Source organism: Chanos chanos, chromosome 8 (assembly GCF_902362185.1).
Source record: "Chanos chanos chromosome 8, fChaCha1.1, whole genome shotgun sequence".
NCBI classification, from domain to species: Eukaryota; Metazoa; Chordata; class Actinopteri; order Gonorynchiformes; family Chanidae; genus Chanos; species Chanos chanos.
Window position 1 is genome coordinate 15,636,250 of NC_044502.1, and position 16,266 is coordinate 15,652,515.

The following is a 16,266-nucleotide window of genomic DNA, read 5'->3' on the forward strand; positions in this document are numbered from 1 at the left end:
CATCTTATTTTTCTGATTGAAAAAACAAACAAACAAGAAAACAGTGTGAGATGTAGAATTGTTTGTGTTTATGGCGTACTGGTTTGTGTCTCTGTCAGGGTTGTCCTCAGTACTGGCCAGAGGAGGGGACGCTCCGATATGGACCCGTCCAAGTGGAATGTATGTCTTGCTCCATGGACTGTGATGTCATCAGCCGACTCTTCAGAATATGTAATCTTACTAGAGTGAGTGTTTTGCCTCGTCGATTTTTTCTTACTGAAAGAAATCTTTTCTTTTCATGAATAGATTTTGATCGTGAATAAAAACCTGAATTTGTAGCTAGAGACATGAGAAAAATAGTCATGGAATTCTCCAAACTTACAGCTGCTTCATTTATAAATATGAAAAATTGAATGTTGGGGGAGAAAAAGCTTGCCTGCTTTTTGATTGGGAGAAGTAATTATCATAAAATCTAAATGTTGTGTCAGAGAGCTATCAAGGCTAATGTGTGTATGTGTGTGTGTGTGTGTGTGTGTGTGTGTTTGTGTGTCAGCCTCAGGAGGGCTACCTGATGGTCAGACAGTTTCAGTACCTGGGCTGGGCAGCCCATAGAGAGGTCCCTGCCTCCAAGCGTTCCTTCCTGAAGCTCATCCTACAGGTGGACAAATGGCAGGAGGAGTGCGAGGAGGGAGAGGGGAGGACCATTGTACACTGCCTGTAAGTACACACTCTTACACACACACACACACACACACACACACACACACACATTCACAATCACACACACACACACAGTCACACACACACAATGTGCACATTTGCGTGCACATACATACAGAAACATGCGCACACACACACTCATATACTAAATACACAATCACAACACACATATACACACACTTCATACATAATGGTCTGCTCATAGACTGCCAAACATATGTGAAACACATATCCTTCCACATACACATGCACGTGCATGCACAATGACACAAACATTCATAAGGAGAACAGACACAGCATACACACATACTGACAGAAACCACACACACTAAACCCGCTGACACAGAGGCTTATAAACAACCAACTAAAACCCAGACTCTCACGGTGTGCTCACGGATAAAGACTCTGTCCTTACTCCACCAAGCTAATCTAAATGTGCTCTCCTTCTCTCTCTCTCTCTCTCTCTCTCTTTCTGTCTGTAGGAATGGAGGGGGTCGTTGTGGGGTGTTCTGTGCCATCAGTATTGTGTGTGAGATGATTAAAAGACAGAACGTGGTAGATGTGTTTCATGCCGTTAAGAGTCTACGAAACAGCAAACCCAATATGGTGGACAGTCCGGTAAGCTCTTATCACTCAACCACATTCAATCACACTTCACTTTGAATTTACAAAATAAGATGAATAAATCTGGTCAGCTCTAGTATCAGCCATGGTAAAGTTTTTTTCTTCTTGAACACTGAGCTCCGACAAATATCCACGTGGTGTGTGGAAGATCTCTTTATTCAATCATTCATTCATTTGTTGATTTGTCTATGTATTCATTCAGTCAGTCAGTCAATTGGGACTGTAGTATACTACTTAAATACACTCAGTGAACCGATTTTTTGAAACATTGCAGACACAGTAAAGGAGAATATGTAGATATATACACATAGTCTAGAGAATACACTTAACACACTGAGTTATTTTGGAGACAAACAACAAGCGTTGAATAAAAGCTGTTTAGCTGTTAAAATTTCTCAAAAGAAAAACTATTGTGGCAAACATGAAACAGTTTACCACATCCTTTGCAAATATACACTCTACTCAATTGCACCTGCGCTATTGTATCGTTTTTTCCCTCTTCAAAGAAACATACTCACAAATAGAAACACAGAGAGATCACACATCATGTATAGTAGGCTCTGAAATGCAGGAGCTTGTGTGTTTATAATTATGCTTATGCTTCATTGGTTCTGTTCGCTTTGTTTATTTGACTTGTCTGCGGTGCTGTTTGTTAGTGTAGCTCATTTTGATTTGCGTTGACAGGAGCAATACCGATTCTGCTACGACCTCGCTCTGGAGTACATCGAGACATCGTAATGGAGGACCTGTGAGGGCAGTGGTTTAAAATCGCAGCCCCCCCCCCCACCCCCCACCCCCATGACTCCACTCTCTGTCGTCCTGGGCTGCTTGCTCAGCCACACAGAGATGGTCTTTTTTCTTAGTTTGAACTGAATCTCTCCCTGTACAGTATATGTACCTGGAGTACGCTGTGAGTGACTCTTCAGTGTCTCCACTGTCCTTTGCCATGTGCAGTGCCACTTACTCAAGTGCTGGGCCAAGAGGCCGCGTTTGCTTCTATGTTCATTCATTTGCATACTGTGTTACTTTTTTTCTTTGTTTTTACTTGTTTGTTTGTTTTCATTTGTTGTTGTTGTTGTTTTTTTTTTTTGTTTTTTTACTAAGGTCATGTGCAGCCATTGTAGAAACGTAACACTAACGCCAAGGTGTTGCATGATAAGATTTTTTTTCTTTTTTTTTTCACCATTCATTCATTTTAATGAAAAGTATATCGATATATATAGAAGTCCATCACGTGAGAAAATTAAATGCATTCTTTCTTCATGACTAAGTGCTGGCGTGTAACATTTGGCTTGGTAATGTTGTTATGTGCAATGATGGCTGGCTCGCTTTTTTGTTTTTGTTTTTTACTTTTGTTTGATTTAGCAGATTTTCATAAGCCAAAGACTTATGTAAATATGTCTATATGGATGAAGCACATTGTTTGTATTTATTGTTTACTTGCATTCCTTTTTTGTTTGTTTTTGTTTTATTCTTTTTTTGAAAGCTAAAAAACAATCATTGTCATTCCCTGTTTACTCTAAATTCTAATTATAAACATTTATTGTAGATTTTTATGTAATAGTTTGATTTCAATAATAGTTTTTAACCTTCTCTGTAATGTCACAGTGATTTGTTTGTGTAAATGATTGTGAATTATAAACTTGCATAAAGGATGGAAGAAGGTCAAGAGAATAGCAGAACACGTCAGAGTTATATTTTTTTCTGATACTTTCAAACTCTTACTGGGTTTTTTTTCAGAGGATGACAGGTACCAAAACACAGAGAGTAAAGAAAGCGAATGTGTACAGTATTAGGCAGAAATGTGTCCAGATCTAAGCCAGAGCAGACAGCCACACTGAAGATGGACATGAATGGACATTTTACAGAAGGGAATTAAAAAAAAAAATTGTTATGTGAACTTTAAAGTCATGTTTCATATTTTTGTCTGTAGTCGTTGGCTTAATGGCTGTAATAAAAAAAAAAAAAAACCCTTTGAATAAAAAATGTACTTGCAAAATCGATTACTCTGTACCATTAAGTGTCCAAATTTTGTGAGTGCATGTGTGCGTGCACGTGTGTGTGTGTGTGTGTGTGTGTGTGCGGGGGGGGGGGGGGGGGGGGGGCTTTTTTCAGTCTGTTTGGTATGGTGAAACATCAAGACTAGTTTGCTGTGTAAGCTGTGTTGGAATTTTAACATTTTCTGTGTTGTTTTAGGGGGAATTTCTTTGCTATGGGAAAAACAAACAAACAAACAAAAAAAAAAACAGACCACCTGGTATCCAGAAAGTTTTAAATAGCATTTGTAGCGACTAAGTTTGCTATGGCAGCTATATGAATTCCCGGAGAGAAAGACGCTTGACTTTTTCAGTTGTGGTTTCTGCACTGCATCTGATTTCCTGCCACCCCCTACCTCTGCAGAGGATTCGTGTTCTTTTTCAAAGTGCCACGGCAAGATGCGTACTACGCACCCAGAGTGCTTTGCAAAAACGACCTTCAGGGCTTGTGAGTGCTCCCTGAGACGCATACAGAACGGCTGTTCACACACCTCTCTCTCTTTCTGTCTGTCTGTCTCTGTCTCTGTCTCCATGGCTTTGCTAGTTCTATAGCTAGCTGCTGGTCTTTTGTGTGTACCTCACCTGGTTGCCGCCTGAGTGGGGAAGAATAGAATGGCTATGACACTGGATGAGTTCACACGTTCTGTGGATTGTAATTCACTCCCTAGAGTGCTGCAGATCCAATCAGGGGTTTACTCTCAAGGTAAGACTCAAAGGAGCAGAGGACATTGTTATAAATACCATAACAATGCACAATTCAGTGCTGGCTCTCAAAGCTATAAATCAACTAGTTCTCTTAGACAGGAGCACTAACGCACTTGAGAATAGTTTAATGAATTTCATGGGCTGAAGTTGACAGTTACTTAACGTATAACACTGTCATGTTCAGAATAACTATAAACAATCATGTCTCTAATGCTGAAAGATCAAACACTTAAGAAAAAAAAAGAAGAATTAAAATAATAACATTGGACTGAGACGGAATGAAAAGTTCAAACCTTTAATGACAGAAAGAATCTTTTTTATTGTTCAAAGATGTCCTCTACTGGAAAAATGCTTGTATGGATTACTACCTTTTGACAGCACATTTGATCGATCACGTCTAAATTGTGAGGTCAGACCAAATGCATACATAAGTTGCAGTTGAAAATAACAAAAGTAGGTGTAGGGTGAGACAGAAATGTGGATGTGGCCCCAATCACTTGGCCCATTGCTGTGCATGTGTTCTGCATGTCACTACAGCATTAAGAATTTGTAACATTGCTGTAACAGCTGAAACTGAGATAGTATTGCAACAGAGAAATATCTTTGCAAATAATTTAAAAAATATATGGCTGTTTCAGGGCGAAATAATTTTTTTTTCTGCATCTCTAAACAACCACAGAAAAATATTGTTAATTAAACAATTAAGCTGTGATGAAAAATCGCATTTTAAGGGACAAATATAAGGGACATCATTTATTGTGGTCCACAACATGACTATCGGGGATTCTTTAACAAGATGTTACGACGATTCTTTGCAGTTTTAGCACGGTATGGTAGCACGGTAGGGCTGCACGTCAGGAAGATGCCCAAGACAGCACAGGCTCGTAAAAAAACTAGTGCAACGTAATATATTCTCTACTTAGACAAGGTATTAAGATATAGCAAAGTACTGGAACTGCACTTCATTGTATTTCCTCTGATGCTATTGTTTGTTTCATTTGTGAGATTATTTGTTTAATTTTATCCAGTATATCCGGAATAATAACGCCAATGGCATATACCCGCTGGAAAAAATTTGTACTTGCGATCGTGTCTCGATGCATCGCTTCTTCGGGAGGTTTTCCCTTGTGTTTAAAGACCATTCCAATCTGTAGCCAGCTGTTGTGGAGCAGGGATTTGAGCTTTATCAATATAACGTTTACAGCGGTAAATCTTTATATAAATGCACAGAGTTACACATACAAGCTGAAGGGCTCGGTGCAGATGGTTGAGTCGGGCCGTGTACCGTAACATCTAAAAGCAAGACTTCAAACCAATCCGCGACACTCTTGATGAGTGAATACTATTAATTAATTTGTGTTCAATTCAAACTAGATGGGGATGGCTGAGTTAGTTTATCTACATGTGACATAAAAAATATATTTTGAAACTTTGAGAAAACAGGACAAATGTTGCCTAAAGCTTCGATCTCACTCGAACAGGCCTGGGATAGGTTTACGGCAAAGATTACATGCCTAAATCGAATCAAGTAAACTTTCTTTCCCCTGCCTTTGATCAAAGCATCGGCAGAATGGTCTAGTTTTTATTTTTAGAGGAAAATGTAAAGGAAAATGAAATGAAAATATCCAGCGTGATTTTACCCACAAATGAATATTTCGCTTGGTTACGAACGCAAACGTTTATTTGTTTACAGCTTTTTGCTGTGAGAGTGTAGCATACAATCTGTTATTACATGTATGAACAATTGCAGGATCTGTGTACGAAATGTTTGGGAGAGAGGTCTCCCTCCCCACCGGAGAACTTGTAAAGATCATCGCCATCTCCATCACCCGTTTTATAGCACAGAGCTCTGACACCACCGAGATCAATTTGCAGCTAAACTACCCAGGTATGCCTCATCATGCGTTTCATATCCCAACAGAGATTGAATCCTCAACATCAGCTATTGTTACATATTGTGAACATGGTTTACTAAACAAAACCGTGTTTACAATACGTATTTCACAATATGTATTTTGTGCAGATTCTGTCTTCTCATTTTTATTCTCTATTACTTGGAAGCTTGTAGGTCTTGTACGTCTTAAGCCCATTTTATGTTCAGGTTTCAGTGCACAGCTAATTAAGACATTATTAATTCTCACATTTTATTATGATATGTGTTTTGTTCTTTAGACAACTCTCAAATAGGAGAACTGAGCACCATTTCTTCTGCTTAAAGATTATAAATGAATATATCAATTTATCAACAGTCTAACAAACAGAAGACAGACGCTTGAACTTTAACCTTAGAGTATGTGTGCTTAGAGAGGGTTATATGCATTTTCTATACTCTACAGGTCTGTTTAGGATTGTAGCAGACAAACAACCATATTCCAGCGTTCAAGAGATAGTCGATTCCTTGAAGATCAGTTCTCACAGACTGAGCCAGCCTGTGTTTCACGTGTCGTCTGATCTTAAACTGTCAAAAGTGATGGTTAAGAAAGGGGAGAGCTTCCAGATTACTGCGGTCAGACTGGATGAGAACGGCGGACATGTAGATTGTGATCTGCTTCAAAGAGAGGGTAAGCAAACCTTCTCTCTCAAATTGTCACAACAAGGGGACTTTTTTGAAAGCGAAGATGATCAGTTCTATACCCTAAAAGAACTAGCGGAGTGGAAAATTCCCAAAGGCAGAAAGAGGACGGTAACCGTGGCTAAATCCCAGATTAAGAGGGACTCCATTTTTCCAGACCTGCTGGAAAATCACAGCGGAGAATTGACCCTAACACCTGTTTATGAGCTTCAAGCTGTCATGAAACGTGAGTAAGAAGCGTCTCGTTTATGGCCTCTAGTCGAGTGTGTAAGTTGTTTATGAAGAACAAATGCCTTTAATTGCATAATGATAAGCCAACACTGATGGCTCTTATTGTAGGCTCTTATTGTAGTTTCATCATTCTATTTCTTTTATTCAATTTCAATTTTTCAAATGAAAGGAAACCAAGGATGTTTGGAAACTGAATGTGGAAAAAAGAAATGCTTTAGGACCATTAAGTTTTTGCATAATTTTTCTTGTGAAGTGCTAGAAACACATTTTTGAATAATGTTTTTTCATTATGTGTACTGTGCTGTTACTGATAATGAATTTGCTGTTCACTCAGAAGGTACTATAGAGAACTGTGTTCAAAGGCTAAATTAACCAGACCCACTCATGTCAAACACTGAGAGATAAATTAAAGAGAAAACGTTTCCAGTAATTTACTTCCATGCATCAGAGGTATTCACAATTCTTTTTTTTCCCCGTCTCGACATTTTTTTGTTCTTTCTTTTTTCATTTGTCCTCTACTCTCTCTCTCCACAGTTCGCAAGAATGTTGTGCTCATTCCATCCAGCCTGGATGTTGAGGTGGTTGATGTGACAGATCAGTGTAACAGTGACTGTTTTCTTCAGCCTCTTTCCCTACATGATGTCTTCCAGAGACCTGGGGAGATGTTTCCTATGTTGGCTGAGGTCATTGAGAAACCTTTCAACCTCCCTCATGATCTGCAAGAACTCTTCCACTCAAAGCAGGTGATCATCCACAAAGCTTATGAGGCCAAACGGATCCTCTCTTCGGAAATCCGCAGTGACTCTCCAAGGCATTTCCTCATCCCGTTGTCCTACAACGGGAAGTTCAAACGGAGGCCGAGAGAATTTCCTACTGCCTATGATCTACAGATGGCCAGGAGTGACACGGAACAATTGCACGTGGTTGCCACCAGGTCTTTTGACTCACACTACGATGGCCTTTCCTCTGTGCTAGTAGGAGACCAGTTCCTGCTCAAGAAAAGCAAAGCTGGAGAGGGTTTACCTAGTGATAAAGGCAGAGTTTCGGATGCTCTGGCGTGTTTGAAGATCGAGGGGAAGAAATACGAATCCGTACGGCTGCCCATTTTCTTGAACGGAGGCTTTGTCGAGGTGATACACGACACTCGACAGTACACCATTGCGGAGATCTGCCGCTGGTTTCCTTTGCCATTTAACGTTAAAGTGTCCGTGAGGGACCTGTCTGTCAAGGAGGATATTTTGGCGGGAGTGCCAGGCCTTCACATTGAGGAAGAGATCACGGACCCTTTCTTGCTCATTTCGACCCCTGACCTCTTGGTTTGCTGGGAGGTGCCTGTGAATCGCATCCAGGTCACCCTGCAGGTGCTGGAGAAGTGGAGAGGCAGTAGCCTGGAGCTCAATGCTAATTCGGCAGTAGAGGAGATATCTGAGGACTGTTACTACACCATGAGAAGGTACGTTATCAGCAAGAATCAACCACCTCCTAGACCTCCTAAAAAACCCAGGAATCAGCCCCCAGCACGGCCAGCCAAACTCCACCCGCCCCGACCCGAGAGGTCAACACCAAGCAGCAGTCAGAACTCACCCAAGGTAAAGACGGTCGGACTACTATCCCATTAATTTAGTACTGTAGCATACAGCATCATGTATTTAAGTTCATTGAGGTTCTAGCAATAGAGAGTCAACACTATACTCTGAGAAGTAAAATATTTCTCAATATTTCTTAGTGGACAAAATGAAGTGGTTTTGGTGTACTTTGTATATTTCAGATGAAAGGCGTTATTTGGGAAAAATATATTTCTACATAATTCTGAAGGAGGGTATATGAGAGCTTTTGGGAAATGAATTGTGTTTCTGGCACTCATCATGATGGTGTATTTGTGACAGTGTGTTTGTGAGGATGTGGTGTGATGCTCTTGTGTTTGAGTACTTTGCTGTCACCTAGTGGCCACTTTTTTCATAGTACACTTAGGATGGCCATTCTTTACTGATGGTACTGCAGCATCATAAACATTAAACTTTTGGGATATTTCACAAGAAGTCAAACCTATTTCCTCAAAATTAGGGTGTCATTGTTTGCCTTCTGTGTCTCTCACATGGGTCAAATGATCAAATGAATTGTACTACATTGTAATCCACTACATTTACTCATGTTTTGTCAAATGATACGTTAGTGCTAAAATTAACTGTAACAAATCAAAGTGATCTAATTTACTCCTCTCTTGACCTCTTCAGAGTCCTCGTGTGGACCTGTTAAGTCCAGAGGAAGGCAGCACAGATTTCACTAACTCTAAAACAGGAAGAGAGGTGAAACCACCTGTGAGTCCCAATAACGTCCTACCAACACCATTGTCCAAATGTGACCTACTCAAAGGTGAGAATTTTAGTATGACATAGTTTCAAATACTCACCTCCAAACATTTTGAATTTTTTTGTTATTTTTTTATTTGTAAGAGTTCCTCTGTTTTGTATTTTTAGTTTATTATGCAGTAATCATAAATATCAGCATTGTAGTGTCATTTTGAGTTTACTCATTCCTTTTGACTGGCCCATGAGATAACTTCACATTTTGGATCAGCGATAGTCATATAGGCTCTATCCGATGCATGTGTAACAGCATACCCATGTCAGAGGAGGGCTTCACATGATGGTGTATATATATATATATATATATATATATATATATATATATATATCAGGGTTTCCGTTAGCCGGTAATTGCCAGGTTTTGCCTGGTAATAATTCAGAAAAAAAAAAAACAAAACCGAACAATCAAAAAAACGATAAATTAAAAACTTCCTGGTCAAAATGTCTGGTAATAACACTCATACAATTAAGACGGTGCTGCTAAGTCGTCTGAAGGAGAGAGTGACGCGGCTTATGCACACTGCAAACTGCAAAGACACATTGGACACATTTGATTTCAAGTCGGCAGCAGAAGAATTTGCCACAATGAAAGAAGGAGAAAATAAAATGTTACCTGGTAACCTGTAGGCTACATTTCATGCCATGTAGGCCTAGGCTTTTTTTTAAACAGGCTACAGATGTTACAGGTTACAGATGTTTCGTAATAGCCTACATTTTAGAGGCTAATGTTGAGGTTTAGGACAGTTGTTACTGTTCGTTTTGCTTAATCATCACTGTTCATTAAATAGTCAAACTGATTTGAGGTCGCTGTCATTCTTCCGTCATAGACTGTTATTGAAACGTGACCGGTAAGTTTCAGATTTGTCCGGTAAAGTAAATTCTTTCCGGACACCGGACCAGCAAGAAAAAATCCTAGTGGAAACCCTGATATGTATGTGTGTTTATACTGGGACCGTGGATGTTTGTATTGCGGTTCTGGTCTCGGTTTCAGAACCGTTACACCTTTAATGTAGAGGCATACTCATACACCCATTATATATATATATATATATATACACACACACACACACACACACACACACACACACACACACAAATATATATATATATATATATATATACACGCACACACATATACATATATATGTGTGTGTGTGTGTGTGTGTATATCTAAATATGTATAAACTGTATATATAAAAACTGTATATGTGTGATATTTGCCTTGCAGCCAGTAAGAAAGTGCGAAGCCTGGATGATATGAAAGTTGAGGATGAGGACGATCCTCATGATTATGAGTACATCGATGAAGATGAGCTTGAAAACATACGGAAAAAATTCAGTGAACAGTCCATTCACAAGACTGCGCCGGGGAAGCCCAACAACACAATATGATTACACTGTGTAATTCAATAGAAACAAACACACACAAAAGGCCAGAAAGAATGACCTGGGATAGTGACATTCTCTTTTAAATAACAATTTTTTTTAATCTGAATTGCAGTTATTTTCTCACTCTATCAAATCAGAACTGTTTGATTGGCAGCCAATATATCAGTATATAATCTGAGCAGACCATCTGTGCTGACTCTTCTGTGATTAAGAAGTTATGATTAATTTTTAGAACTGAAGTAATCATTACATATTGTTACACATCATCTACAACTGATATTAAAAATGGATCAGATCTGATATCATTTGTAGCATCCTCTGAACAGTATATTTTTAGGCATTCCTCTAATGTTTTAAAACACACTGAGTGTAGTTCTGTGCGTAATAGTATTTTAGTGCAGTGTAATGTTAGCTACACTGCTAAGCTGTGGTTATACTTGTACTCTAGACCTCATTGTATGATTCTATGTACACTGCATTGTGGTCTTTGAGAACTCCCGTAGATCTAACCTGTAACACTGTAGGAATCAGCCCTGTGTTGCCACTGTATGTAAATGATGCAATGTTTGCCGCAAATGATGACATGTAAATTATATCAGTCTTGCCACAATTTCTCACCCTGCTATATGTTTAATCAGTCTAGGCTAATATCAAACTTTGAATTATGCAATGACTCTTTGACCCTTCAAGTCTGTTGGACCAACTTTAATGTGAATCAAAAACAGGGACACGCGTCTTTTGGGGGTAGTGTGATTTTATTGAGAACTGACATTGCTGAAAACAAAGAGGGAGTGTTGCTGTTGGCTTGCTGTGGTATTAGCAGCTGCTGATCATATCAACCATAATTGAGAATGTGGTGGACAAAGCGAATTTTGGATCCACAAAGAGCTGCTGCATCAGGACTTGACCTTTTTCCCGTGTCCTGGCGGAGCACATGGCATTGCGCCAGAGACGAAGCAATGAATTCTGACCTGTAAGAGGACCCATAGTGTTAATACACGCACTATTGATAACTTGTGTTTATCTGAATGTATGAAGGGACCGCTGGCTCTGACTTTATGAGGAAAGAGTTGCACCTACTCTAATTAGCCACAAGAGGGAGACAGATGTATTGTTTTGGGCAGAGCCATTTTTTTATTTCACCTTGAATTTCTGCGCTCATTCATTTGTGTCTGTCTGTGGTGTCCAAAAGAAACTGAATCTGCTAAGCTCTACTGAACAAGTAGTGATTGTGAAGACCAACATATGAGGACTAATGTGTCTCTTTATACTGTAACCCTCAATTACAAAACATGATGCTAAATGCTGACATGTATGATTATGACCTCATATAACAGCTTTGTGTCACATATGTCTGTCTCTCTGATGATAGAATTGGCAGTTTTACAGATGTGACCACACTTCAGCTCAACCCTTAAATGAGACGTGTTTGTTCATTTTTACTGATCATAATAATTCATCCATCCATCCATCCATCCGTGTACTTACCGAGTAAGCTATTCATTCTGTTCATCCAGCTGAAGACGTACAGGGCATGGTTCTCGTCGATGCTTAAGTCAGGGATATTTGGTGCGTTGTCGCCTTCCTGCAGAATTCGACTGGGCATAGGACTCAGGTAGACCTGGATGTTCTCTATGCTGGTGTGAAAGTGGAAAGAACTCCCGTACTCGATTGATTCCCGCCAGCTTTGAGTGAAAGAGACCTCTTGGCTTGAGTAAGATTTCAACCTACGATACACAGGAAGACATAACACATGGCACAAACTGTCAGTAACTATGCGCATGGATTCTCTGATCTTATGTTTGTGTTTGCTGGATGAAAGGACAAGGGTTAAGGCTGTGTTCCCTGGGTCCAGCTCTCAGGCCAGGTGGCTTTATCTGTTTACCCTTTATCAACATAACTGAAAGTCCTTTTTTTAAGACTTAGGAGGATCAGTTGAGGTCTATATCAACTTAATGTTATACTGTGGGCCTGAAGGACAAACCACAAACTTACAAAAATGAGATCCCTCCATTTTAGGCACCATAAACTCTTCCCTGCTCTCTCTGTCTCTCTTTTCAGAGAGTGAGTTAGTGTTACTTACTTCTCAGAGCAGCTTTTGAAGGCCACATCAATAGACCCAAGCCTAGCTGCCCACATGAGGCCCAGAATCTGGTCTTTCTTCTCAAAGTCAGGGATGTCTGAGCTACTAATGGTTTTCAGAGACTGCAAGAAAACAGCTAGCATCACAACACAGCTCATCTTGACATTGTAATAGCATCTAAAATAAAAATTTGTTTCACACTTTGACATGATTTCGTTGTGTTGTTGTGGGTGATGGATGGATAGAAAAAGTAAAAAAAAAAAAAAAAGAGCTGGAATCTGAGTCATACCTTGAAAAAGGTCTCCCATTTGTTCATCAACTCTGGCATTTTTGTGGAGCAATCGGAGAAAGTTGTGCAGTATTCCTGGGAACCGTCAGCAGGTGCCTGAATCTGGACCTGAATCTGACCATCCCCAATAATTCCCGTATGAACTGCAGCCAGGAATGGGAGGGCGGACACATGGTAATTCACACCTGGAGAGATCGGGAACAGTAAGGGTCACCATCAGAAACAAGCGACGTGTGAACATACTGGATATATGATTTTATGAATATGTGAGATGTTGTAATTTCATAAGTAGCCCCTACATATTATTTATCCACCCTGTTCATTAATTTTATTTAAATTTTTTACATGCTGGTATTGACAGCAAAGGCTGCTTGATGTTTGTAGCTGGTTTGCAGCAGGTTTGACAGGCTGGTATATTGGGGGCAGGTTTGACAGGCTGGTATACTGGGTAGTGGGGATGATGTTGGGAAGCCATACTCACAAGACCACCAACTCTTTGTGGAGATACACATGGGGTCCTCAGCATGTCCGCATGTGCTGGCACCGGTAGGGTCTGCCAGTCGACCTGTAAACAGCAGTGTATGCTTATGTCGCCGTCTGTGATTTGGTTCAGATTCTCTCACCACAAGAGCTTAACTGCATTTGTGTAAAATGAGCTACGTTATTTTCAGCATAAATACTGTGGTCATTTATCTATTTCATGACATGTTTCTCGATATTTACATGATGTCAGTACACATAGTATTTCAATTCAATTCCATTCCATTCCATTCCATTCCATTCAGTTTGATTCAATGCAATGCAATGCGACACAGTACAATTCAACTTTATTATTCTGAAAGGAGCAATTACAGGAAACGAATTGGGAGAGAGAGAATGTACCTGTTTTTAGTTTCCAGCCCAGCTGCATGGGGAAGACCCATAATGGACTTTCTTTGGGCCCAGGCCCCATGGAGCCCATGTACTGATCCGTCTCCTTCAGTAGGACCCTGTACATGGCCATCCTGTGCCTGAAGTCCCAAGGGTTGATGACAGTCACGCCATCAGCTGTTGGCAGTTCAGACAGATCTGACGGAGCCTTTTCCCATTGAATGGGGTAACCATTTTCCGTCACTTCTCCAGCTTCAACCAGCAGAACCAGCAAGGCGACTGCAGCCACTGTCCTAAAGTAAGACATGTTGATGTGTGCAAGGTTTAGCTTTTTTCCCCTATGACTGGTGTCAGATGGACCAGGGCTTTTATAGAGGGACGAGACGGTGGACTTTAATCAGAGAACACAGGATAAACATAAGACCGAATGAGATTAAACTCAGTAACCTTAGATCTAAACGTTTATGTTGAGGCGAAGGCGGACGGTACATGTGTGAGAATATGCACATACGTGTGATTTCAGCAGATAAGTGGTACAGTGCCAGCAAAGCAGACATTACATATGTAAATGACCTTTGTTCATGTCATTTGCTGATGCTGGACATGTTACTTACATGTTACATGCTCTTGCCAGTGGATCTACATATGATATATGTGCCTTGTACATGTACGCGCATGCTTGCACACACAGACACACACACATACAGAAGTATGTAGATATTAAATGTTGTGATAAATCAGATAGGATCCTTTGAAATTGATCACTAGCTCAGTGATGTAATAATAATAATAATAATAATAATAATAATAATAATAAATTTAGCAAGTTCATAGAAAGACTCTTATGGTTTGAGGGGATGGCTACACACAGGCAACAACCACGTAGACCTGTTTAGACAACACTTTTCAGTCTGTCTCTGCTTTTTCTAGAAGGCCAGAGGGTCAGGTCAAACCCTGCATCTCTAAAAAGACAACTTTTCACTGGGAAAAATAACACCTCACTTGCCAATGTATACTCTAGATATAGATATTTTTTCCATTTCAAAGTAACCGAAAAGGTAAACATCAATAAATAGAAATGAATGTTTTTTTTAAAAAAAATACTGTCAACGCTCAAAATTCTCAACAGAAGTATTTCTATGTACAGTTCTGTGATATTTTCATGGTTTTGACACTTAAGCTGTTTTTAGGTAACCTTTAGATAGGCCCATAAATTGCTTTGGACCAATTACCACGATAGCCCAAAGAACAATCAGATAAACAGATAAGAAGAAATATGTCCGGCCATTCTGATGTAACACAAGACTAGGAAAGGTTTTAGCAATGCCTGAAGGAATTACTTAACCCCAGGGCAGACTCCTTTATTCTGTCTTTAATCAGGTCATTGAGAAACCTTTCAACCTCCCTCATGATCTGCAAGAACTCTTCCACTCAAAGCAGGTGATCATCCACAAAGCTTATGAGGCCAAACGGATCCTCTCTTTGGAAATCCGCAGTGACTCCCCAAGGCATTTCCTCATCCCGTTGTCCTACAACGGGAAGTTCAAACGGAGGCCGAGAGAATTTCCTACTGCCTATGATCTACAGATGGCCAGGAGGAACACGGAACAATTGCACGTGGTTGCCACCAGGTCTTTTGACTCACATTACGATGGCCTTTCCTCTGTGCTAGTAGGAGACCAGTTCCTGCTCAAGAAAAGCAAAGCTGGAGAGGGTTTACCTAGTGATAAAGGCAGAGTTTCGGATGCTCTGGCGTGTTTGAAGATCGAGGGGAAGAAATACGAATCCGTACGGCTGCCCATTTTCTTGAACGGAAGCTTTGTCGAGGTGATACACGACACTCGACAGTACACCATTGCGGAGATCTGCTGCTGGTTTCCTTTGCCATTTAACGTTAAAGTGTCCGTGAGGGAACTGTCTGTCAAGGAGGATATTTTGGCGGGAGTGCCAGGCCTTCACATCCATGACTGTTAGCGCATTAAATTAGAACTGTATCATACAACATCATGTACAGTTCAGTGAGGTTCAAGCAATAGAGAGTCAACACTATATTCTGAGAGGTAAAACATTTCTTGGTGGACAAAATGTAGTGGTTTTAATGGAATTTGATTGTATATTTCAGATGAAAAGTGTTATTTGGGAAAAATATTTTTGTATAGAATTCTGAAGGAGGTTATATGAGAACTTTTGGGAATGACTTATGTTTCGGGCACTTGTCATGATGGTGTATTTGTGATGGTGCGTATGTAATGATTTTCAGATATACAGTTTTTATATATACAGTTTATATATATATATATATATATATGTATATATATATATAGAGAGAGAGAGAGACACACACACCTATATATGTATGAGGGGCCAAACAGGAAACATATACATATAAAGCTGAATATACA

The 16,266-nt window shown here is 39.9% G+C and overlaps 3 protein-coding genes across 3 annotated transcripts in view; 2 read left to right on the forward strand and 1 right to left on the reverse strand.

Moving 5' to 3' along the window:
• ptprk (protein tyrosine phosphatase receptor type K) overlaps positions 1–2,216 on the forward strand; it is a 124,999-nt gene extending 122,783 nt beyond the window's left edge. Inside the window, exons 30-33 of the mRNA XM_030781213.1 lie at positions 99–224; positions 533–696; positions 1,182–1,317; positions 2,008–2,216. Of these exons, the coding sequence (XP_030637073.1) occupies positions 99–224; positions 533–696; positions 1,182–1,317; positions 2,008–2,061 (480 nt within the window). The 3' untranslated portion in view covers positions 2,062–2,216. The remainder of the gene's footprint in view (positions 1–98; positions 225–532; positions 697–1,181; positions 1,318–2,007) is intronic.
• A 1,755-nt stretch (positions 2,217–3,971) lies between these two features.
• themis (thymocyte selection associated) lies at positions 3,972–10,625 on the forward strand. The gene is made up of 6 exons (XM_030782905.1): positions 3,972–4,062; positions 5,815–5,952; positions 6,401–6,862; positions 7,402–8,456; positions 9,102–9,240; positions 10,462–10,625. Exons 1-6 carry the CDS (start codon positions 3,972–3,974, stop codon positions 10,623–10,625), a joined length of 2,049 nt encoding a protein of 682 aa, XP_030638765.1.
• Positions 10,626–11,358: 733 nt separating this feature from the next.
• LOC115818223 (protein LEG1 homolog) lies at positions 11,359–14,204 on the reverse strand. Its single transcript, XM_030781542.1, has 6 exons — positions 13,877–14,204; positions 13,476–13,559; positions 12,995–13,179; positions 12,706–12,827; positions 12,111–12,349; positions 11,359–11,593 (listed from the first exon to the last, which is right to left on the reverse strand). The coding sequence occupies exons 1-6, from the start codon at positions 14,169–14,171 to the stop codon at positions 11,439–11,441; spliced, it is 1,080 nt and encodes a 359-aa protein (XP_030637402.1). The 5' UTR covers positions 14,172–14,204; the 3' UTR covers positions 11,359–11,438.
• Positions 14,205–16,266: the final 2,062 nt, after the last annotated feature.

Bases quoted from the DNA above. Each gene is read 5' to 3' on its own strand.
- LOC115818223 (XM_030781542.1), bottom strand. From the start codon at position 14,171: ATGTCTTACTTTAGGACAGTGGCTGCAGTCGCCTTGCTGGTTCTGCTG. The intron at 13,560-13,876 runs GTACATTCTCTC...TGCTGTTTACAG, and splicing joins GGGCTGGAAACTAAAAACAG to GTCGACTGGCAGACCCTACC. The intron at 12,828-12,994 runs GTATGACTCAGA...GTTTTCTTGCAG, and splicing joins AATGGGAGACCTTTTTCAAG to TCTCTGAAAACCATTAGTAG.
- themis (XM_030782905.1), top strand. From the start codon at position 3,972: ATGGCTATGACACTGGATGAGTTCACACGTTCTGTGGATTGTAATTCA. The intron at 5,953-6,400 runs GTATGCCTCATC...TATACTCTACAG, and splicing joins TTTGCAGCTAAACTACCCAG to GTCTGTTTAGGATTGTAGCA. The intron at 9,241-10,461 runs GTGAGAATTTTA...TTTGCCTTGCAG, and splicing joins CAAATGTGACCTACTCAAAG to CCAGTAAGAAAGTGCGAAGC.